This window comes from Penicillium odoratum (assembly GCF_028828045.1).
Source record: "Penicillium odoratum strain IBT 22623 chromosome Unknown utg000004l_segment0_segment0, whole genome shotgun sequence".
In the NCBI taxonomy this organism is placed as follows: domain Eukaryota; kingdom Fungi; phylum Ascomycota; class Eurotiomycetes; order Eurotiales; family Aspergillaceae; genus Penicillium; species Penicillium odoratum.
This window is the reverse complement of record NW_026643146.1, coordinates 1321595-1344313: the sequence shown is the minus strand read 5'-3', so window position 1 is coordinate 1344313 and position 22719 is coordinate 1321595. Positions and strand designations below refer to the sequence as shown.

General features: G+C 48.5%; 8 protein-coding genes across 8 annotated transcripts; 1 reads left to right on the top strand and 7 right to left on the bottom strand.

Annotated features, from left to right (window-relative positions):
- Positions 1 to 1669: 1669 nt before the first annotated feature.
- On the bottom strand, positions 1670 to 2383 carry N7520_004760 (uncharacterized protein; the record flags this gene model as incomplete). The annotated part of the gene is made up of 1 exon (XM_057138694.1): positions 1670 to 2383. The coding sequence occupies one exon, from the start codon at positions 2381 to 2383 to the stop codon at positions 1670 to 1672; it is 714 nt and encodes a 237-aa protein (XP_056996901.1).
- Positions 2384 to 3489: 1106 nt separating this feature from the next.
- N7520_004759 (uncharacterized protein) lies at positions 3490 to 6035 on the bottom strand (the record flags this gene model as incomplete). Its single annotated transcript, XM_057138693.1, has 3 exons — positions 3490 to 4229; positions 4269 to 5858; positions 5912 to 6035. The coding sequence occupies 3 exons, from the start codon at positions 6033 to 6035 to the stop codon at positions 3490 to 3492; spliced, it is 2454 nt and encodes an 817-aa protein (XP_056996900.1).
- Positions 6036 to 7053: 1018 nt separating this feature from the next.
- Positions 7054 to 8706, bottom strand: N7520_004758 (glycoside hydrolase family 27 protein; the record flags this gene model as incomplete). The annotated part of the gene is made up of 7 exons (XM_057138692.1): positions 7054 to 7440; positions 7495 to 7679; positions 7747 to 8046; positions 8094 to 8183; positions 8237 to 8377; positions 8439 to 8571; positions 8629 to 8706. The coding sequence occupies 7 exons, from the start codon at positions 8704 to 8706 to the stop codon at positions 7054 to 7056; spliced, it is 1314 nt and encodes a 437-aa protein (XP_056996899.1).
- A 659-nt stretch (positions 8707 to 9365) lies between these two features.
- Positions 9366 to 10352, bottom strand: N7520_004757 (uncharacterized protein; the record flags this gene model as incomplete). The annotated part of the gene is made up of 2 exons (XM_057138691.1): positions 9366 to 10100; positions 10128 to 10352. The coding sequence occupies 2 exons, from the start codon at positions 10350 to 10352 to the stop codon at positions 9366 to 9368; spliced, it is 960 nt and encodes a 319-aa protein (XP_056996898.1).
- A 385-nt stretch (positions 10353 to 10737) lies between these two features.
- Positions 10738 to 14646, bottom strand: N7520_004756 (putative inositol polyphosphate phosphatase; the record flags this gene model as incomplete). Its single annotated transcript, XM_057138690.1, has 4 exons — positions 10738 to 10816; positions 10866 to 11533; positions 11584 to 12104; positions 12156 to 14646. 4 exons carry the CDS (start codon positions 14644 to 14646, stop codon positions 10738 to 10740), a joined length of 3759 nt encoding a protein of 1252 aa, XP_056996897.1.
- Positions 14647 to 15128: 482 nt separating this feature from the next.
- N7520_004755 (uncharacterized protein) lies at positions 15129 to 15825 on the top strand (the record flags this gene model as incomplete). Its single annotated transcript, XM_057138689.1, has 5 exons — positions 15129 to 15133; positions 15247 to 15400; positions 15466 to 15527; positions 15584 to 15685; positions 15744 to 15825. The coding sequence occupies 5 exons, from the start codon at positions 15129 to 15131 to the stop codon at positions 15823 to 15825; spliced, it is 405 nt and encodes a 134-aa protein (XP_056996896.1).
- A 302-nt stretch (positions 15826 to 16127) lies between these two features.
- pre6 (proteasome core particle subunit alpha 4) lies at positions 16128 to 17246 on the bottom strand (the record flags this gene model as incomplete). Its single annotated transcript, XM_057138688.1, has 5 exons — positions 16128 to 16455; positions 16528 to 16915; positions 17024 to 17076; positions 17133 to 17139; positions 17219 to 17246. 5 exons carry the CDS (start codon positions 17244 to 17246, stop codon positions 16128 to 16130), a joined length of 804 nt encoding a protein of 267 aa, XP_056996895.1.
- A 1326-nt stretch (positions 17247 to 18572) lies between these two features.
- On the bottom strand, positions 18573 to 20666 carry N7520_004753 (putative RNA binding protein (Arp); the record flags this gene model as incomplete). Its single annotated transcript, XM_057138687.1, has 4 exons — positions 18573 to 19508; positions 19574 to 20280; positions 20350 to 20407; positions 20445 to 20666. The coding sequence occupies 4 exons, from the start codon at positions 20664 to 20666 to the stop codon at positions 18573 to 18575; spliced, it is 1923 nt and encodes a 640-aa protein (XP_056996894.1).
- Positions 20667 to 22719: the final 2053 nt, after the last annotated feature.

Below are 22719 nucleotides of genomic sequence, written 5' to 3'. Positions count from 1 at the left end.
AAGAAACTACATCAAGCGGCAATCTTCACTCCTGACAGACCCATCAATTGTGACTTCTTTAGCCGTCTGATGTTGGCACTTGTCAAAAGGTCCAGAGTACCTCATTCTCTCGAATTACTACTTGGGGTTTATACCTAATCTAAGTTCCCTTTTTTGAGAGCCTTGAAAGAAGCGTCAAATCCCTCCAATATTGGGATACAGTGGCGACCGCTATCGCCTTCCTTGCTAAATAACATAGAGAAGGCCTTTCAAACCGTAATCACATGACCCCTATATTTAGTATTGTGTTTGATGGAACGTTCGAGGCTTGAATCGTATGAATCGGAACAAGTAAAAAACTTACCAATGTATGTGTGCATGTCTTGTTATAGGTCTAGATATCCACCAAAACATGCCCATCAAATTTCCATATGACAGTGTCTAGCAATCTCAACATATTGCATGAAGGAACAGCTCTATATGGTACAGACGCGCTCGAAATCAGTTTCACCTCTTTTCTCTCTTCAGTTCTTTCTTGAAAGCTATCTTGCATGAAGCCATGTCTTTTATGGTTAGTCTACCCCTGGCCCACACTCTTGGCAGTGATCAGTACGATAATGAATAAGGACACAAAATTAGCCATCGTATTACGAGCTATACCCTGTCTAGGATAATTCACCTGCAAACAAATCATTAAAGTAAGGAACACTGTCAGTTCAGAACGTACCATTTCAAGTGCCTAATCATATATGTTGAAGGGGGGTGTATTAGAGTGCCAAAGTAATGTCCCTGAAACTATTCGCGAAGAACTTTTCACGGAAGAGTAGCAGAGACTGGAATGTTCAATATCCAAAGGCAACAAATCGCTTCCCCGTATAGGCTATCCCCCTATCAATATCAATTTCATGGGCGACAAGCTTCGCTACAGCCACCAGCAGTCCATTCCATTCTGGCATCGGTATTGTCTTCCTAATAGCACTGGCAAGGTGTATTGCTTACAATCGATGGACTGCGCGATGTGGCTGTGAAGGATACAGTGCCTAGCAAGAAACGAACGTCACCGACGAAGTTTAAATAGGTCAATTTCAGCTGGCTTGTGATATCGCGCTGGCTAATGGTTTAGATCGTGAACAAATTCATAATGAATACAACCCAGATTTTTTTATTGAGAAAGGAGTTGCGGTAGGTATCGCACACCGATTCGTGGATGACATCGTTAAATGGGCAGAAGAAGTAAGGATTTAATAGAGGAACTTACAATTGAATAAGTAGCGGTTTGGTTCAAGTCTAAATATGCTTTTGTACTTTATAATAGACTTGGAATACTTGTTACCGCTTGATTCAATGCTGTCTCAATATAAACAATATCCTAGATAATGCTTTCTTCTCATCGTGTCTCTGTTCTCTCTATTCGGGTTTTAAGTCTGGCCAAGCTAATTTGTACTCGGCGCGGAGAAAGACCCCCTCGCAGCCACTTGCCAATACTGTACTGTACATCTTATTGACATTTGATCGAAACCTTCCGACGGGTGCCTCACAGATCGAACAGATTCAGACAGGCTCGGAGAGGACGACCTGAATACGCTCACGGGAATATCATCGAACAATCAGCTTGACTACTTTCTCGACCAAGGGAAGCACCCTCCGGCCATCGGCAAATGACTAGACTCGCTTCTAGGGGACATCACAATTAGAAGGCAGCCCTGCGATCCTGTTCGATACCTTCCAATACACATATAATTCCACCGCTTCGCAGCCGCTCAAGGACGAGGTTCATGCCCTGTGCACCTTTCGAGACTGCATCTCGAGTCCGCTTGATACCGATCAATTCAATAGCTCGCTGGATGCCGATAGGGGATAAGGCGGAAAAGAAGCCTCTCTTGGACGTTTCTTCTTCCTTGTCTGTGTAATTCCTTTGACTGAGAAACCTGCCATCCCCGAGACTAGAGTGCAGGGTAACATTGGTATAGACGACTGTTTGCTCGCTGTTCAGATCAAGAGGTATTTCATTCTGAGCTTGAGCGTTCTCGCTTGCTCGAAGACGCTGGTAGTATTGTCTGTCCACGACGCTCAGAATGCCGGTCCATTCTAGATTGCGAGACTCAGTTCTCATCCAGCCTTCTGTAGGGTCCACGATGCTGGTCTCCAAGATATAACTTTCTGTAAAGTGGCCGGGCCCATTCCTCCCTTTGGGTACCAGCTTGAGAATACTCGAAGGAACTTTGGTCTGCTTCAGGTGGAGTCGAGTGGAGTGGAGACGATTTGTGTTCGGGTCGATGAATCGCTCGATGACGTCAGTTGCTAGAACATGGAGCGAATAACGATTCGGATAACGAAGAAAGTAAGCGAGGGATACAGCGGCAAAAGGATAATTATAAACGTTTTTATCGTCGAAGATCTTCATCTCGCCAAGATATACGTACAATGCGTAATGATGTGAGAAGAGTCACTCGATGCTCGCCAGCTTTCGAGCTCGACCTCACTCCGTCTATTACCACGGAGTGATAGCTGGTAATGATGTGATTATGCGGTCATTTCATATAATATCGTAGGAACTTTATTCTGGAGATTAGAGCCTATGGAGATTAGCCTCAGATAGATGATCCGTGGGACAATGACTCGCTATATGCCCCCACTCCCGGTTACCTTAGTCAGACGCCCTCCCTCCTGTCCTCTGGTGAAAAGAAACTGCCTACCCCAGAAGCCATATATCAGGGATTCAATTGGATTAGCGATCCCCGGTTTTTAGGTATCAAAGCAAGAAAATTTGGAGTTCAGATACAGTAGCTGTAGAAGCATAATAGAAGAAGCCTTTGCATTCGCATAACAGTACAGGAAAATCTAGCCAGTGAAAACCTTTCCCAAGGCGGAAAGAAAAGAAGAGCAGATAAGTCGAAGGTAGAGTCCAATCTACAGACGGAATCCGGTATTGAATCAGAGATCAATGGGCAATGATTATGAGATCCTGGCCAACTTACAGAAGCAGGGCACTTCGAAGAGAGTACACCTTTGTTGGAATTCCCAACAGCTGCCTAATTGAAAGCGCCTTCAAGTCAGCGCTGTGTGTGCTCAAGGTCATAGCTCTTACTCGAGGGTCATCACTTACATCCTATTCACGTCCATCCCAGTCAGCACTGTATATTAAAGTCATCGCTGCTCAGTCAATAATCATCACTGACAGACTATTCACGTCTATCTCAGTCAGCACTGTATACTCAAAGTCATCGCTGTTCAGTCAAGGATCATCACTTACATCCTATTCACGTTCATCGCAGTCAGTACCTTAACACTAGCTTTTGTTCACTACACATACATTTCAATACCTGTCTTTCAGCTATTTTGTTGCTGGATGATCTATCCATAGGTGCTGCCACGGCAATTGCGGCAAAGAAAAAGGCCATAGCAAGGAATAGTACCTTCATTAATGTATCTATACATGGACTATGACAGGCTTAAAAATACCAGACGGCCACTGAATAGTTTTAACGGATCATGAAAGCTTATTCTCAATTATCTCAATTGCTTCACGTGTTGGAGTGCTTTCTGGGATGCCAATCGATCAGGATTGTCTTCATCAAGCGTTCTCTCTCGCACCGCGACCACATGCTCAAGTAGCTGTATTGCCTGCTCGATCTGCCCATTGGCCTGATACACCTCGGCGAGAGAGTGCTGGGACGTGGGTCGAGAGGGGTGTTCTTCATCACGCGTTTTCTCTTGCACCGGGACCACATGCTCAAGTAGTTCCACAGCCTGCTTGGTCTGCCCATGAGAATGATATGCTACTGCGAGGTCGTGCTGAGATGCCAGTCGCTCAAAATTGTCTTCATCAAGAGTTCTCTCTCGCACCGCGACCACATGCTCAAGTAGCTGTATTGCCTGCTCGATCTGCCCATTGGCCTGATACACCCCGGCGAGAGAGTGCTGGGACGTCAGTCGATAGGGGTGTTCTTCATCACGCATTCTCTCTTGTACTATGACCACACGCTCAAGCAGCTCCACTGCCTGCTTAATCTGCCCGTCCAATAGATATGCCCGACCGAGAGTGTGCTGAGAAACGAGTCGACTAGGGTGTTCTTCCTCAAGCATTCTCTCTTGTAGTGTGACCACGCGCTCAAGCAGCGCCACTGCCTGCTTAATCTGTCCGTCGAATAGATAGGCCGCTGCAAGTTCTCGCTGAGAAGCGAGTCGACTAGGGTGCTCTTCCTCAAGCGTTCTCTCTTGTACTGTGACTACACGCTCAAGCAGCTCCACTGCCTACTTAGTCTGCCCGTCTAATAGATATGCCCGACCAAGAGTGTGCTGAGAAACGAGTCGACTAGGGTGTTCTTCCTCAAGCGTTCTCTCTTGTAGTGTGACCAAGCGCTCAAGCAGCGCCACTGCCTGCCTAATCTGTCCGTCGAACAGATAGGCCGCTGCAAGTTCATTCTGAGAATCGAGTCGATCAGGATGTTCTTCCTCAAGCGTTCTATCTTGTACTTTGACCACACGCTCAAGTAGCTCCACTGCCTGCCTGTCTTGCCCTTCGGATTGATATGCTCGTGCGAGTTTCCGCTGAGACGTCAGTCGAGAGAGATGTTCTTCATCAAAGTGGCTTCCAGTCCATACACACACATCTTCAAAAATATCCACAGCCTCTTTTGCTCGGCCATCCTCTAGAAAGCAATTTCCAACCTTGGAAAGTAAGCTATACCTCTCAGTCAAGTTTAGACTTTCCTCTCTTCTAAGAATTTCAAGGGCATGAGGAAGGCACATCCTCCATTTATCGCGATCTTTGTATTCATCAGATGGAAAACACTTATCCATATGTTGTGTCACAGTTGTGATGACCTGTTGTGTCCTATGTGTCTCTGTTATCCACACTCGTGTTGATAGTTGTACGAGGCTGTGGATATCAAACATGTCCTTGTTATGTCTTCTGGTTAAAAACCCATAGCTACACAGCGTACCAATTGCAAAGTCCATCTCTTCCTCTGTATTAAGGATAGGGAGAATAGACCGCGGAATTGCCTTTGGCTCAAGGTAAGATATGTACTCCAACAAATCCGCAGCAGAGGGATCGAAGCTCTTAATGTGATTGAATGAGATAAGCCATGTAGCAGTCACCGCGTTTGGCATTTTGCGGTACCGAGTGCTATCGCGGAAGTCCCTGCTCGCTAGACGCATCCGGTCTTCTTCGGTTATATGCATAAGCTCGAGATACCGCGCGATCGTTCCATTATTCCGACAAATATAGTGAGCTGCCTGTGCGATAGCTAGAGGTAGCAAGTTTAGCTGCTCTAGTAGTTGTATCGTGAGTTTTTCGTCACTTAGTAAATCTTCTCCAAGACTTTTAGCCAGAAAGGTGATCCCTTCCTTTGTTGTCATCTTGTGGAGCTCAACAATATCTTTTTCTGCGAAAGACACCGCCACCTCGCGGGAACGAGTGGTAAGGAAAGTTACACCTTTCTTGCTCGCAGGGAGATACTGATTAAGCTCATCGAAAAGCAAGTCCAGGTCATCGGCATTATCGACAATAAAAAGCCACTTTCCGGCTTTCTCAGAGCTTAAATGCCGGTGCACTAATTCCATCGCACTTTCACCATCTAGGTTCTGATGGATTTGAAGCTCTTTCGCAATTTGCCAACAAGCCTGCTCGAAACTCTCGAGACTGAAGGCAGGAGCCCAAAAGATAGAACAGTCTGGTATATTTGCTTTCACCCATTGGGCAAGCTGAAGAGCAATTTGGGTTTTTCCAATGCCACCTAGTCCGAATAGGGCCAATTTATCGGTATGCGCTTGGGAAAAGAGCTTTTGCTTAAGCTCATCCAGCGTGGATTCACGGCCAGTAAAGTGTCGATTCTCTAAGAATGGGACAACATAGTGAGCTTGAGATTGGTCACCTGAGACAGAATTAGTGAGCCTGATAAATAGATTAGGTTTTCTGTTGACTTACAGGGCCTAGTATTTGTTTGGCTTTCTTCATTACTAGGCATGTAGAAGTGGTTGGTGACCGAGCCGTTGTTCACACCCATCTGGGACCCCAAATTTGAAGACTTGAAGGATATTGCGGATGCCATGCTCGCCACAGGGATCGGTTCCATTTCTTTGACACTCAAGCCGCGGCCAACTTCGCCGCGAAAGCAAGATTGAATGGACAGAAACAAAAATGTATTGCTTGGCTTTGAAAATGTTCGTAAGCTGTCAATCCAGCCATTCAAGGAAATTATGGGGAGGGGAGGGGTAATTAGGAATGGGTGCATTGCCTAAGCGCCCGCCACATCAGCGAACGAGGCAACTCGGCAAATCACGTACATGTATGGATGTCGAGGTACATGAGGTACTTTGTGCTATTTGCGACTGAGTTGTGATTACACAGCAACGGATCAACCAGCTCTCTGCAAGGTAGGGCACAAGAAAAACCCGATTAACGATAAACGATGGTGGTTGAGGAAAGATGCTGAACAGCACAAATAGTGGGGTGCCTAGGACCTACGTCGCACCCGTGTTGTCATTTTCTTGCGATTCAAAAGATCGCACGCCAACATTAAGATCGGGATCCTTCTTTTTGTTTGCTTAGAATTGTGCGTGTCTTCGATTTACGGTGTTCATGCTTTGGGCCTTTGAAGCCAATAAATGAACGTGATTGACAAGAGGCTTTCAACCGCATGTTTCTACAACATATTCTATGAATACTATTTATCTAATCTATTTCCTCCTCAGTCTACTACCTTATTCCCTACCATAATAGTTCAATATTGAAAGAGCTCTCTAAAAAATTAGGTAGGAAGTGGAGGGCTAGGGATTTCGAACGTGTGTCCAAAAAGTCCAAAGTATGCCTAAACCAGAGGGGCATACAAGAAGCTTCAGCGCAGGTTACCTTACGTTTACAGTGTCTCTTACCACAAGCACCTGTTTTATTATAATAATAGACTCTCTGATAAACAGCTTAATAGACTCTCTGATAAACAGCTTAATGCTGAGTAGGGCTAGATTCACACATGATGTTAAGATTACAGTTTGTAAATCTTCAGGTTAGTCATGGACCATCGTAAAACTTGAGATTATACACTGCTGATGAGACTCAACCTTAGAGAACTAGCATGCTCCCTTGACCACCAGAACGGAAACATCATGGCTACTCAGAGAAACACTGTGTTCCTTGTGAACACATCCCAAGTCCTTACCAGACCAAGCATCAGTAACCTTATAAGAGCCATGACCCTTCAACTCCGGGATCTCACTCCAAACTGCAGTGCGAGTAGCAGTCGAGTCCTCCGAATTGAGCATAAGAACCAGCGTGCCCCTCATGGTCGACGAAGGACCAGACCAATACTCGGCAGGGTGCTCTGGGTCAAAAGTCCAGTCAGGGTTGTATCCCCACTTGTAAGGATGAGCGGAACGACCGATGACGGAATCTTGGTGGAAGTCGAGCAGGTACTTGTTCTTCAGGGTTGCAAGGTTATCGTCACTAAGCTCGTTGAGCTAAAGTCCATGTCAGAAACATGGAGCCGTGGAAAATCGAAGGAGTGAACAAACCGCAGTGCCGATTATCAAAGGAGATTTCATGACCGCCCAAAGGGCAAAATGAGCTCGGTTCTCCTCCACGGTGAGATTGCCGTTTCCAACTTCTAGCATATCTGGATCAGGATGACCCCAGAAGTCGACGTAATTCATCAAGAAGCTATTCTCATTGGCGATTTGAGCAATACGAGACCACTCGGCTAGGAAGCGTTAGCTCTCAGCATGTAAATCTTATACGTTAATTGACTGGGACAAGGATAATCTTACCTCTGATATCTCCTGACATGCGCCATGAGTTTCCAGTCTCCTTGCCCCAGGTGTTGACTGCCGCATCGCCCCAGTCACACAGGGAGAACAGGATAGTCCGATTCTGATCAAGAAGGGCGTCACGCATACGATTATATCTGATGGATGTATTAGACTTGGACCAATCGTATCCCGGTGGTGCTGGATCTGTGAGATCGGGACAAGTTCCATTGGGATTGGTCCCAATGTCACCATCGGGGACGCAAGCGTTGTACTTGTCGGTCCAGTTACTTGGAACGCCACAGTTGTCATATTTCAAGTCTGGTTCCGTTAGACCAAAAGCATTGTGAATGAAGATTGCAACATACAATCGATACCCCAGTCTGAAAAGGCCTCTGCATCGACTTGTTCGTATCCCAAACTGGCAGGATATCCCGCGCAGGTGGTCTCACCCGCACCTGGTCATAAGAGAATTAGTTTCTGGCAACATAACCAATGAAGGAGAACATACTGCTGTAGATTCCGACCTTCAATCCCAGGTCATGGACTTGCGAAGCAACACCGGAGATACCAGTAGGAAATTTTGTGGGATTCGGAATGATACGCTGGTTTGTGGTGTTGCGCACTCCCTCAATGGACCAACAGTCGTCGACTATTCAGACCCAGTCAGCTTCAAATAGATTTGTATTCTCAAGTCAGATCCATGTACTGACTGTTGACATATTCATATCCAAGATCCTTGAGTCCTAGCGAAACAATCTCATTTGCCGCTGTGAGAATAGCACTAGCGTTGACATTGCACCCAAAGGCATTCCACGAGTTCCAGCCTAAAGCGGGCAATCTCCCCTGGTAATGGTAATATTAGTATACGACATGAGGAAATATTTCCAGATTTAAACATACCACGCCATCCTCTCTTACAAGGGCGTCCGCAGAAGGAAGAACAGCTGCCAACACAGCCAAAGTGAAGGAGGTCAACATTGTAAGATAATTTTCACCACTGAATGAATTGAAATAAAATCACTTGCATTGAACAAGTCTTATATACAATCCCAAGTGCGGGGTGCGGGGATGCTCCAGCAAATCTGCAACATTCTCCGTAGCAACCCTGGAATCGTGCATTAGCCATGGAGACAAACAAGCCGATCCCTGTAGTGGCGCTTCAGGGGATGGAAAATAACCATTTTGGGACCGGAGGTGAGCTACGTGGCGAATAAGAAAGATGAAAAATTGATTTGAACTGGATTTATCCGGAGACTTTTCCCATTTATATAAAGATCGGCAGGGAAGTACTACTGTAGCAATTTCATCATCAGGCACGGACTTTAACATAACATTTATAACCCCAGTTTAATTAATTCCCGACTGGAAGTACATATGTTTGCCGAGTTTGTAGAGTTCGAATTGCCTTGGATGGTTTTGGATTCGATCTAGATTGGACCCTTCCACATCATCAGCGGTAGTCACAGAAGTCAGTGCAGGCACAGGTTACGGATATGGGAGTCCCTGTTTCCAGAAGCGAATAACAATTTATTTCAGAAAGCTTTTTCATCTGAGGCTTTGATGCACAGAACTTGCTTATTTACTAGAGAATTCTGTCACCGGTTCAAACAAAGCAGCTGGGTAAACTCATCTCTAAATCACACCTTCACCAGCTCTAAAGAGAGGTCGTAAAGCCTCGCCGCCTTCTCTTTATCGTAAACCCACGACGCATAGCCCGGCGTAAGTAATCCAGCATTCAACGGTAACGGGCCAATAACCTGACAATTTTCTAGGAACAACCCACCTCTACCTTCCAGATCGCGCGCAGTCGCCGCCCATACAGTAGTCGCAGCACCCTGTTCAGGAGACTTTTCCAATGCCTCAAGACCAGAAAGGGCCGAAAATTGCTTCGCAAGGTCCGCGGAAATAAGTTTCTGCAGGCCACTCGAGACGTTCCCTGGATGTAAACTGTACGAGTGGAGACCACTATCCCCGAACCGTGCGTCAATCTCATTTGCAGTCCAGATCATGGCTGTCTTGCTCTGCCCATATCCCTTCCAGGCATCGTATCCCTTTTCGAAGTTGTAATCGTCAAATTGGACTTCGCTGGCACGGTGTCCGCTTGAAGATACCATGATGACACGGGAGCACATTTGGGCAGAAGTAGATGCTAGAAGTGTGTCCTTCAGTAGCTGGATGAGAAGGAAGTGGGCAAGATGGTTGGTGCCGAATTGTGTCTCGAAGCCATCGATTGTTCGCCCTTCTGGGGGGACCATGATACCGGCGTTGTTGATGAGTATGTTGAGTGTCGATGATTTGGAGAGGAACTCAGCAGCGCATTTACGTACACTCGCGAAAGAGTTCAAGTCCAGCTCGAGCAAATGGACGTGTTTCTGTTGGGCAAGGCTGCCTTAAGCAACCCGGGCCTTGCCCAAGTTTCTCGCTGTTAAGTAGAGTGTTGCGCCAGTTATGGCCAACGCGATGGCTGTCGGGATACCAATGCCGGAAGAGCAGCCGGTGATGAGAATGACCTTTCCGGCGAGCTTTCCTTCAAGGCCTTCATCCTTGATGATTTGTTGGGCTGTTGGGCGAGAGTTGCCTGGCCCATTTGGCGATATATGATCTGCAGTATACTTGGAATCCATTGTGGTTATAGTAGTAGATGGTTCAATGGATCTGACCGCGGGGAGTAGTGTGCTAAGGGCACTTCTTGGAGGGGACAAAAATACATAGCAAATCCGGAGCGGATGCGCCACTAAGCAAGCCACAGATCATGGGTTGACAATCATGTTCATCAATATTATACTGCTTGAAACGGCCTTGAGTAGTCATCGACTGATTTCACAGCGGAAAAGGGTCCCACGTTGAGTAGGATCTGTTAGGACTCGGGTTTATTCTACACCAAAACAGCCGCAATCGTCATGATACATTTGTCTATCGTGAAATCGTCACTCATACACCATACATCAATAACCTTTTACAGAAGGGTTTACACCATCGCAATGCCGTGACTCTCTAAACGCAAAATGATTAATTTTTCCCAGTTCCCAAAATCAAGGCACGAGCTTGCCGGGCATCCGTGCCGAGAACAGTAATGAGATATTCAATGCTAGAAGATCATTAGTACTAGCACAATGAAATGATGAAACGATACTCACCTAGCTTCAGAAGCAAGCCGACGTTTCTCATCTTGGAACTCCTGCTGACAAGTTTCCCAAGCAATAGCTCGTTCTTGGGGCAGCACCGTCTTAACGCGAACCTTGAAAGTCGCACAGACAGGTCGGTGATCAGAGGCACGGACTTCAAGTCTGCGATACTCGAGCTGTTTGATACGGCCAGGGCCTCGGTAGAGAACGCGATCGCACCAGGCGGGGGAGCGTTTCTTCTCACTTGAATCGTATTCGTCAGAGCCAACGTCGTATTTATAGGTCGGTGCAAACGTGATCGGTGCCTCAATGAAGCTGCGCAGTCGGAATCCGGGGTTTTTGCGCCGGGAGGCCAAAAGCTGGTCGCGGTCGAGAAGCTTGGCAAGGTTATTTTGGCGAATGGCGTTGATAATGACGTGGCGAGGGATTGAATCGATTCGATAGTTCAGGTCTCCATTCAAGATGCACACTTCGTGGTCCATGATCATGGAACCATCACCGCCACTTGAATACTGATCACTCCGCGCCGTGAGACTGTTCTCCGCAGGTAGAGATTCAGCCTCAAGAATGGCGGCAATATCATTGTTGCGATTTGCGGTTTGCGTTTGACCCGCGGCAAGATGGCAATTGACAAAGCACATAGAGGTGTCGTCTAGGACAAATCGGCAGATGAGAGCACCCTGAGATAGATTAGCCACCGTGGAATATTGGGAAGCGGAGCCCCACTTACCTTATTACCGTGCATTCCACCCATTCCCCGCTTAATCTCAGATGCGCAAACGCTCTTGATGTTGAGGCGCTCCTTATGCTTCACAAAGATACAGGTGAACAGCCCCACCATGTTGGAAGTGTGAAGAAGAACGTAGGATTCCTCGAGAGGCATGCACTCGTGGAGAGTTCGAGTCAAGTGATCGACCCAGACTCGGTACTGCCGGCTCATATGTTCCTTCTCGCCGTTCTCCTTCTTCTTGCTACCAAGCAACAAGCTCTCTGGGGTCAATGTTAGCAAGACACCGGAAATGTAGGGTGGCTGATACTGACTCGCTGTAATTTTCTTATTTTCAAGGTCAACCAATTCTTGGAATCCAAAAACCACAATGTCTGGAGGGTCTTCTGGACGAAGCGCGTCTTTAACGAAATCAGAAGTGCGCACACTGCCAGGTGTAGCAGCACCAGCATTCCATGTAAGAACGACGGTTTTGAGTTCTCGGAAGGTGCAAAACTCTACATCTTTGCTTTCCATTCGAGTATCTATTGATGTTAGAAAATCAAATTAAATCGCTCAACGAAAAAGAAGCTTACCTAGCCAATCATCTTCCAGCATGCCATCCCAAAGACGAATGCAATTGTCGGTACCAATCGAGGTTACTTGGAGACGATTCATCGTCCAAACACTGCTTGTGTCTAGCACAAAGGCAGATACAGGGCTGGCATGGGCACGCCAGTCCTTCTTAACTGTCCAGGGGTTTGTCCTGACGTCGTAGACGTAGATCATACCCGTTTTATAAGCTGCCCATAGATAGTCTCCAACAAATCCTAGACAATTGATCTTGTATACGCTGACATTAACGACTGCCAAGCAAGAGAAGTCAATGGAAGAGTAGACAGTAACTTTGCCGTCTGCATGGCCCAAGTAAACTCGGCCGCCATCCTTGGTGGTGTAGGCACCAGATGTTACGTCGCCGGAGTGTTGTAGCCCTATAGGCCGTTTGAAGAGCTTAAATGAAGTCTCATCTCGGGCGCCCGGCCGGTAGATGTAAACATCCTTGCCAGCTGCCAACAAGAGCTTATCATCCACGACTATAGAGAATGTGTGTCCACGTGCTACTCGCTCCTGAGGGCTATGGTAGCTATAATGCAGGTTTGGCGTGCCACTTTCATCTGGCATCCATACAAGCAGTCGACCCTCGTCATCTAGAGTCCACATTTCCTTCTTGTGGCGTAGAATTTGAATCACCTCGCGACGAGAGGGGTACGCGCGAGTGGCCACGATGCATCGCGATTGGATGTCAATCTCATGTAAGTCGCCCGCGGTGGTGCCAACCCAAAACCGCTGGCCTTCCTCTTCGAGCGAGTTCCCTGGCTTGAAAGCGATGGAAAGGCATTTCACGGTTTCGCCATGGCTGAGACTCATGACTTGTTCACCGGTGGTGAGATCCCAAACACGGGTGATATACCCAGTTGTACAAACGTACTTTCCGCACACGTCAATCAAGCGAGTATCGTATTTGGTAAGAATCTCTGTCGGGCCTGTTCGGAGAAGCGGAGGACGTCTGTTGGCCCGTGAGGCGTCGGGGTAATCAGTCCGTGAGATTGCAGGTTCGTCAGTCACCACTTCTTCTTCTTCTGTGTCTGTTCGAACTACTCGGCGCTCTTTAAGTGACGATTCGCGTGGGAAAGAGGGTTGTCGTTGAACAATACGCGGAGTATGAGGCTCAGAAAATTGATGGTAAGATGGCGCAGCTCTAGGAACTGGGTCCACTTGAGCCGGGCTAGCCACAGGCTGGGGAAGATCTCGTGCAGGCGAAGGCGTCCTTCGATAGGGGTGGGCAGAAGTTGGTCTTGGGGGAAGACCAGGCCGAGCGTTTGGAGTATCACTAGCTCGAAGTCTTTGTGCAGACATACTTGGAGCAGTTGATGAGTCTGGGCATGTAGAAGATGTGGATGGAATCTGAACCATCAATGGCTTCGAGCCTCGATTGGGCTCGGGGACCGGACGTGTGCGGGAGAGGCTCGTTTCCCTGGAATCATACCTGGGAGTCAAGAGTGGGCCCGGGATTCGCCCATCAAACGAGTGGCGAGTTGAATGTTCTGCTGATGGCCTACCAGGAGAGAGTCGTGGATCAAACGAGTGGCGAGTTAGAGGTTCGGCTGATGGCCTACCAGGAGAGAGTCGTGGATCAAACGAGTGGCGAGTTAGAGGTTCGGCTGATGGCCTACCAGGAGGGAGTCGCGGGGTAGATTTTGTAGCAGAGGCTGGCTTGGAAGTAGTCTTTTCTGGACTACTCGGAGGAGTACTGAATGGCGATACCAGGTCATCAGATGATAACTTTTCCGGCTGTGGAGCCAACGAATTTGTATCCGGGTGAGAAAACATGGCGGGCTTTGCTGGAATTTTGGGCTTCTCTGCCCGGTTCGCCGGCGGGGGTAATGAAGCACTTTTAAGTTTCCGATCCAATGGACTTGCACGTCCATTCATGGTAGAGAGACTAGGCGATAATCTATGCATGGTTTCCGTCGTTGGGACAGAGGATCCAAGTTTCGTCGGAGTTGTCATTCGCATGGACGGATCGGGGGAAACACCCGCAGATATAGATTCCCTGGAGCGGTGAATATAACTCCTAGTAGTCCGGTTGTCTTCATTGCTAGGCGATCGAAGTTCCCTTTGTTGACTACGTGGCGGCGATTGAGGAGCATGGACAGCAAAGGTCGGCGGGAGTTGAGACGATGACGATTGCTGGAAGTTCATAGAGATGGGCCGGCCATGTTGGCTTTGACTTCCGGGCGAACCACGCGGCCGGAACTGCTGGTCATTGACTTGATCATTGCGACGGCCTAGCCTCTCCTCCGTAGTGGAGTTCCATTGACAATCTGGCCGAGGTAGGTCCAAGGAGGCTCGGGTTGAAGACCGAGGTTCTTCGCCAGGTTCGGGGGTCCTGAGGAAGCGATTTGAAGAATCGTGTGGAATGGTCCCGACTGTCGATTTCGTCTTGCGATGCGAAAGTCCCTCAAAGTGGGATAATAGGGAGGATACCGGTCTCTGTTGTTGGGTTAACCTTGCCGCGTGGCCCATTATGCAAGCTGCGAAAACATACAATGTGAGCACTATCAGGGTTTTCCGAGCCCTGTTGGTTTTCTTCCATGGCCATAAATACAAATCCGTCACCGAGACCAGCTGGAAGGATCGATCATAAGCGTTGGCGGTTGGTGCCTGGGGTATTTCGCTAGAACGGGGATGCGGAATAATGGCGTATGAGGCTTTCGTGGGGTTGAATTGGAGAGTACTAGGGATGCGGTTAAAGGACCAGAGAAAGGACAGCGAAACAACAGGTTATAAGCGGCGCAAAGGCCGAGAAAACAAAAGAGGTTGACCTTTCTTAACGAGTCATGGGAGTAAGTAAGAGGAGACAAAACGGTGAACTGGTTGTGGCGGGGAGGAAAGTGGAGGATCACGGGAGTGGCAGATCAACCGGTTCCTGCGCAACCTTCTTCCCTTGTCGAGCCGCATTCATTGTCTTTGACATCTGCGCAAAACGTAATTGCACGTTCAGCACCATGTGGTAAGATCTCCCAGCCATGCTATCTACACCAGACTTCCCGTGGCCTCGGTATCAGGGGTAAGATCCCATGAACTAATACCCCACTTTGCAGTAAACACGTCCTCAACGCCCAGGTGTCTATTCGCTCTGCTTGCTGTACGCCTGACAAACCCCCTTTATTTTGCCCGAAAGCTCACCGAGTACTTTTTCCCAGGTCGCAAGTGGTTTGACTGTGCCGAATGTCACCAAGAACAGGAAACGCATGCGCTGCAGAAGGCGCAAGAAATGGTACACCTACGGACTCCCTTGGACACTCGCCCGCAGCTTTTCATATCCTAATGCCTGCATAATAGGTATTCGCGTGCAAGAAATGCAAGAAATGTTTCCGTAAAGATGCCGCCGAATTCGAAGAGAAGTATGTTCCGAATGCCAGACTGCAAAGACTCCGAGACTAAATCTACTTTTTTCTAGTGACGAGTACTGCCCGCACTGCGATAATCACTTCGTCCTCGAAGCCATAACACCGATAGCCGAATTGAAGGTGGAGGGTGAGGATGCACGCATGGATAGCCGGTATGCTCAACCACTGCGAAACGTAAAATCGTTCATACTGATTTTAATCTTCCAACAGAATGCTCAAGGACGACCGCGTGCGCGCCGATCAGGAAAAATCCATTTTCACCTTCCGCGATATCTCCGATCGTCTTGGCTAGAGGGACAATGCTATTGTGTGGGTTATAACTTATGATGTTGACGATATGATGCTTTCTACTCTGCTATAAAATCCCATTCAGTGGGCCCGATCCTCGCATTGGTGAAGACCAAATCCGCCTCCTTGGCATCAATACCCTGCATAGTCTCTTTAATGCTGCACGTTACGAAATGGGTAAAGAATTTGAGTGTAGGTATTTCGTTGTTTTGAGTTCTCATGATGAAAAGACCAACGCTACGGTAAAATCGACGCATATCAAGAACTTGGCGGCTGTTGTTCAAGTGACCTAGTGCCTTATGTTCTTTATTCGGCCGCCTCACCACCACCGGGCCGGGTCAGAATGGCCGCAGTGGTAGTACCTGCGCGGGAAGTCTTCTTCTTAGCAGCCTCCTCCTGCTTCTCAGTCTCAATGCTCTTGACGTAGGCCTCGATTTGCTCATCAGGCAGCATCTCGACGCGCTCACCGGGGGCCATAATAGCAACCTCGATGTTCTTCGCACCCGTCTGCACCACCTCCAGCAATGACTTAATGGTCAGCTGGATAGTCTGCTCGCGGTCCATTTCCTCCTGGTGGTTGCGCTCGAGGAATTCCCGTACCGTCTTACTGGATCGACCGATGGCATTCGCTTTCCTGTAAATAGATAAAACAGTTGTTAGGGACGAATGCAATACATATATGATCAAGGATTCAAGAAACACTCACCAAGCCGAGTAGATACCAGACGGCTCAGTCTGATACAGTCGCGGTGTACCGTCATTCTTGTCAAAGCCGACGACCAGTGTACTAATACCAAATGGACGTACACCACCACTCTGTGTATATTTCTGTTGCACACCGGCAATGTATTTGGTGATATATTCGATGCTGACGGGGTCCTCAACGGTCAGACGGTGGGACTGGGCTTCTAACCGAGCCTTGTCGATCAAGATGCGGGCATCGGCGTTCAGGCCAGCAAAGGCCAGGCAAACGTGGTCATCAACCATGGCGATCTTGGAGGGAGTAATTCGGGTATCTTGGAGTTTGAGGGCGGAGCGCTTCTCGCAACCGAGGACAACGATGTCCTTGCCTTTGACACCGACGGCGCATGTTCCTGTACGGCCCAATCATCAGTACATGATAAGGGCTCGTTGATTGGATTTGCCAACGGCGAGAGGAGTAAAGCAGATGGTCAGGGTTGCTGGAATGTTTGGGCTCTTACCTCGCTTCACAGCCTCCATGGCATACTCAACCTGGAAGACGTGCCCATCAGGGCTGGAACGGGGTTAGATCATGATTGTAAGAGCTGCAGACTCTGATGTATTCTGTACCTGAAAACTGGTATGAGTTAGCTCGGTCATTCTTGTATCGACGACAGGGCCAAAGAAGCTGGCTGATGAAGAGCTAGCTGACGTACCTGATAGAGCTCGGTCGTAGCCGGACATTGTGGCTGAACAAGAAACAAATCAAACTGATTCTAAAGTCCTAGGGGTATTGGTGATCTTGGTAGATCAAGACAGGTGTAGAAGAAGCAAAGGTAGAAGGGTCTTTAGCAAAGAGAGGGAGCTGGTGATGTTGCGGGAGCAATGACGGGACCTCTCAGCGGGCGGTGGACGCGAAAGCCTACGGTTGCCTTGGCGCTGCTAGCTTCAACTACACAGATGGAAACCGCCAAATAGTGAAGAATAAAATGATCTCATTGTTTCTTTTCTTCTGGGTTAAAATATCTTGTAAAATCGAAGGTGGCATAGGCTAAGTAGTAGTCTTCAGAATCCTTACATACAATCAATACAGCTCAGGAAAATGCATACTGATATCTCCTCCACATAGTAATGGCCCACTGCAATTGCAGATGCGCCTCATGAACTTCTATAATCGGAGACAACAATTTTACTAGTATGCAAAAGGGTCATCTGTTAAGACCAACTGCTACTTGTGAGATTTTCCCTAGACACTGGATCGAATACTCATATTCTATATATCCAAGTTCCCCTTACACAGCGGGTTTACTCTAGTCAAAGTACAACAAAAGTTACAATGCGAAGGAAAATCGAATCAAGTCCAAAACAAGTATAGACATAACAATCTTTTTTGTTGCATCCACAAATGCCTGGCGGATACAGTCCTGAAAGAGATTCTCGAACCAAAACCGGCGCAAGCGCAAAAGGAAATCCCCCAACACCCCCAACGGAGTCCGAACCATTGTATATCCCACCCGTGAGATCAATACCGTGAATTCTCCGACGCTTGCCATGACCCAACGCAAAAAGGGACCAAAGATCTAAAATGCAAAGCAGGTCGAGTGCGCAACCCAGGCTCACAATGCGTTCGCGTCCGAAACCCACACAGACAACGGTGAAAAGTCGCCGCCATCCGAAACAAGACTATTAAACAAACCGAACCAGAGAGTTTCAAAATGGAATCCCAGGGGGAGCGGGAACCGCTCAACGACCAAAGAGAAATGACAATGAAAAAATGACACAAACCAAGACGCAGATCAAAAGAAAACCAAAAATGATAAAAAGCGTCCCACAAAAAAAAAAAAAAGACGGCGAGGCGATGAAAAAATCCACAAACCACACGCTTACCCGCCTGCTCCTTCCAACCCGATGCACCAGAACCGCAGAAAGCCCTTATACAAATGCGTATCAACGAATATCAACCAACGCATATACCTGCCACAATGCAGGGGTTGCAATATGGACAACGTAAGTGTGAAGTGATCGCCCAGTTCGTCGGGCTTCAAAGAGAACTAAGTACAGTCAACTGCTTTACGCAGGTGACTTGTTGGCACCAGCTCCGTTCCGGCGAGAGTGAGGATCATCCGAAACAGTCAGACCGCCAAGCCCACTAGACAGGAAGGCAAAGGGATCGCTGGAACCTTCGGTGCCGTAGAAGGCACCGTTAGAGGCGCTGGTCGAAGGAACGCCGTGATCAGCACCAGAGAATGCTGCCTGGGTTGCCGGATTGGCGAACGAGGCGGCAGAGTGGGAGGTGCTAGAGGAACCGTAACCAGAGTTCACTTGGCCCACCGGTGGGTAGCCAGCCGGGGCATTGCCCAGGCCACCGGTAGGGAGAGCATAGTTGTTGGGCGGGGCGCCAAACTGCTGGCCGAATCCACCGAATCCACCAGCGGTCGAAGCAAACGGAGCCGGAGCCGGTGTGCTGGCCATGGAGTTTGGACCCATGCCGAACTGTGATGGGGCATCCATCGGTGAGGGGAATGCGGAGTCAGCCACAACCGCGGCGCCCGAGCGAGGAGCGCCGCAGCGAAGACAGTTGATATTCTTCGCGAAGTTGTGGTAACCGCAACCCTCTGAGCCACACTTCCAATCACCCGCGCGGAAGGGGACGACACCACCATTACCACCCATACCACGCGAGTGGCCCATACCGTGACCATGGCCGCCCATGTGAGGAGGCATCATGGATGGGGGGCCGTAGCCGCCATGGCCGTATCCGTATCCCATTGGGTCTGGTGCAGCAGCCATGGCGGGGAACGAGCAACGGAAGCATGCCGTTCGGCGCTGGAAGTTGGAGAAGCCACAAGACGGGCAAGTCCAGTCACCAGGGCGGGGCCGGTTCTTGGAGGGGGGGAAAGGTGTCAGGATCTCAGCGGCCCGATCCAGGACTCGGCTCGAAGATGGGGAAACCTCGATTGCCTTTTCGTTCAATGCCCGGCCGTTCATGCACAGACTCTCAGCGGCCTAATTAATTGTCAGTAAAGAACAAACATGATCAAGTATCTGGGATATGGGATCTATTCACGAACCTCCTCATGGGACGAGAAAACGGCAAATCCGGTACCGGTAGGCTTGTGCTGGTCGGGAGTTCGCAGGGTCCAGAAGGCGATGGGCCGGCCGCCAAACTGGGTGAACCAGCTCTCCAATTCCGACTGAGTGGTATCATGGGGCAGGCCACTCAAGTGAAGAACCTTGCTCCGTTCCGCAAGGAAAGCCCGGACATCAGCGTGGGCATCCATCGGCCGAGTGAGAATTTCGGGGTGCTCGTGGGGCGGCTGCGACTTGCGAATCAGGCCGCGCAACACGCGGGCCAAGGTGATAGACTCCTCCATGGCACGGCGTGGCGAGGCGGGGGCCAATGCTTGCAGATGGAATGGGAGGTTGTGCTTGATGGGAGCGGAGGACTGGACGGGTTCGACCTCAAGGGCAGCGCAGATGTTGGCGAGCGAACTGGGGCCAAAGGGCAAGGACTCGGGGTGGTGGGTTTGCCAGCGTTGATATTCGGTGCGCAAGTCAAAGGTACGAGAGTGCTGCAGGTATGCAGGCAGCACCACGGCCTTGTCACGGGCCTCGCGGGGCAGCTGCACACGCAGATCCCAGGAATCCAGAGTCACAAAGGCAAACTCGAGGTGTTTGCTGGTGAGGTGTTCGTTGGCGAAGGTGTCGAATCGGTTGATGGCATCGCGGAAAGTACCTGCGGAGCGGACGTGTTCCCAGGTCAGGGTGGTCAAGCTCGCTGTATAGTTAGGTCAGCCTATATGTTTCATATCCTCGGTATTGAATCGCGGCAAGAGGAAAAGCTTACTGCACAACGGAGTAATGGGGGTGTTAACGGGCTTAACGAGGACACTTTCCCGGTGCAACTATAGATGAAAAAAAGTGTGAGCGAGATTGATACACCTCTCGGAGGTAGTTCGGGGAGAAGCGGGCGCTGGGGTAGAGAATGTTGGGGCGGGTTGTGTGTACCTCTTCGCACGTCTTGGTGTCCAACAGAATCCATCCCAATTCGATCACTTCGGCCGAATCCTTGGTGACATAGACGCCATGTTCATCGCAAGTTGTTGCAACGTGGATGACGATGTAGCGATCCAGCTTAGGAGTGGGTGCTGTAACGGCCGCCATCGCTGACTTGTCGCTGCCAACGGAGCGGCAGGGGAGCCCGAGGGAGGGGGGGTGGAGAAGAGAAAGGGATTGTCTCTGCAAGGAATGCAGCAGACAATGAAACACGACAGACCGGGGAGTTGGTTGTCGTGGTAAAAGAACAAGAAGAAACCCGGGGGAAGAAGAGAAGAGGGAAAGGGGGGGGGGGGGGGGGGGGGGAAAGAAGAAAAGAGCCAACTCTCGAGGTGGAGTTTCGCGAAAAGAAAAGTTTCGGAGTCAACGGGAGATTACAGAAAAGTAGCAACCACGAAGTATTATTATATATTCATCTATTGATTCTTTACTTCTATCTCATCACAATTCCCCTGATCATTGAATTTTCAACTTTGTGGTTTCTCTTCACATCCCACGGACTCCCGTGCAACCCCAAACTGGTCCAGGTCCTTCAATGAAAAAACAAGGTCTCACTGGAATACCTCAAACACTCTTACTTTTTGAAAGTCACTCTGTGATTGAATCCTCTATGGGATCGTCGATCTAAGTAGTTTACAGATTCTGGGCAGAAACTTGCGAGCATACCAGAAGTGGATCCCTGTCAGAATTGCACCAAGAATGGGCCCATGCTTTCTCACCTTTCACCTTCGACCGAGTTGATTGGACTTCATGACATTGAAATTAGATTAGCAAGTAGATTTCAGGGCAAGTTGAAAAGTTTCGAGTCATTTCTATCGAGTAGGACAGAGGGATTTAAATGAATCAATTGAATGTATGGGTCTACATCACGTGGCAGGTACCCGGTCGATTAGTAAATACCGACAACCAGAACCAAAACTAAAAGCTACATCCTCATACTTCTACATGGCATCAAACTCTCTCTCTCTCTCTCTCTCTCAGTCTCTGTCTTTCTTCCTTTCTTCCCCACACCTCTCGGAATACATATGATGACCCTTTCATATGTTTCCCGGCTGAGCATGTAGCCCTTTCTTCTCATGGCCGACAGATCGGCTGCCGACAATAGGTATATGATTTCTCCATGAGTGGGTACATAGTTATTTTGATCCATAGGATCCATAAATTAACATAGATTCAACTGATACGTTCAAGATGGTCTTCCAGGTGCCCCATCGGCACCTGTCCTAAAGTTGGAAACCCCAATCATGATCTCGAGTTCGACAATTTCAGACTCTAGAAATTCCGACAGGTCTATCCTAAGGTCTTTGGAATTCCCAGATAGCTACCAACGCCCGCAGATCCATCAGTGTCATTGGTACCCGCAACTTAATAAATGTCATTGGCACCTGTTTCGTTTTGCAGCACCCTATTCCAGACACCGACAGGTCTACATGCGCCAGGAGGGCCTCCCCGACGTTTCCCGTTCTCCCTATCTTTGATGAGGGCCAGCTTGTATCTGAGGCCCAGGTGGGAAAAAACAAGGGCTCGGGGATAATGGCCCGACAAGCTTTGAAAGTGAGCACTCGAAAGCTCGGGCTTCATGTTGCTAAGCTAGAGGAGGCTGAGGCTGGGGAGGACTCCGCCAGTACCACCAAGTAGTTTTAGCCTTTTTCCTCATTTAGACTTAAGTATGTACTCGACATATCCTCTCTAGCCAGACGATCAATCTAATAAAATTAATCAAATGTCGGATTCTTTCTTGCAGAACTTATGGTTAATAGGTTCATATTACCTTCGTAAGTAGGCTGAAAGGGCACTTGAGAGCCCGTTCATAGCATTGAAAGCATCAATCGGCGCGTTTGGTATCGTTCTCTCACCTTTTCACCGCCAGCACTATAAACACCAAGTGAGACAAATCAAAGCTTCGAGTGATAAGCCTTGTAAGTTCAAGAATTGCCTTGATTCATTTAGATCGACTATCTAAGATATTCACTGACATCAGATTGTATTCAGCGCGGTGAAGTTACATATACGTTATAGTACATGTGATATTGCCTTGATGGAAATTTTGTAAACAATGAACCAGGATTGAAAAGCCTCTATCTCTAACATGTTATATATCGAAAATAGGATGATCAAGGTTATATGTGCAGTAAACTTATCCGATTAACTAGAGATATTT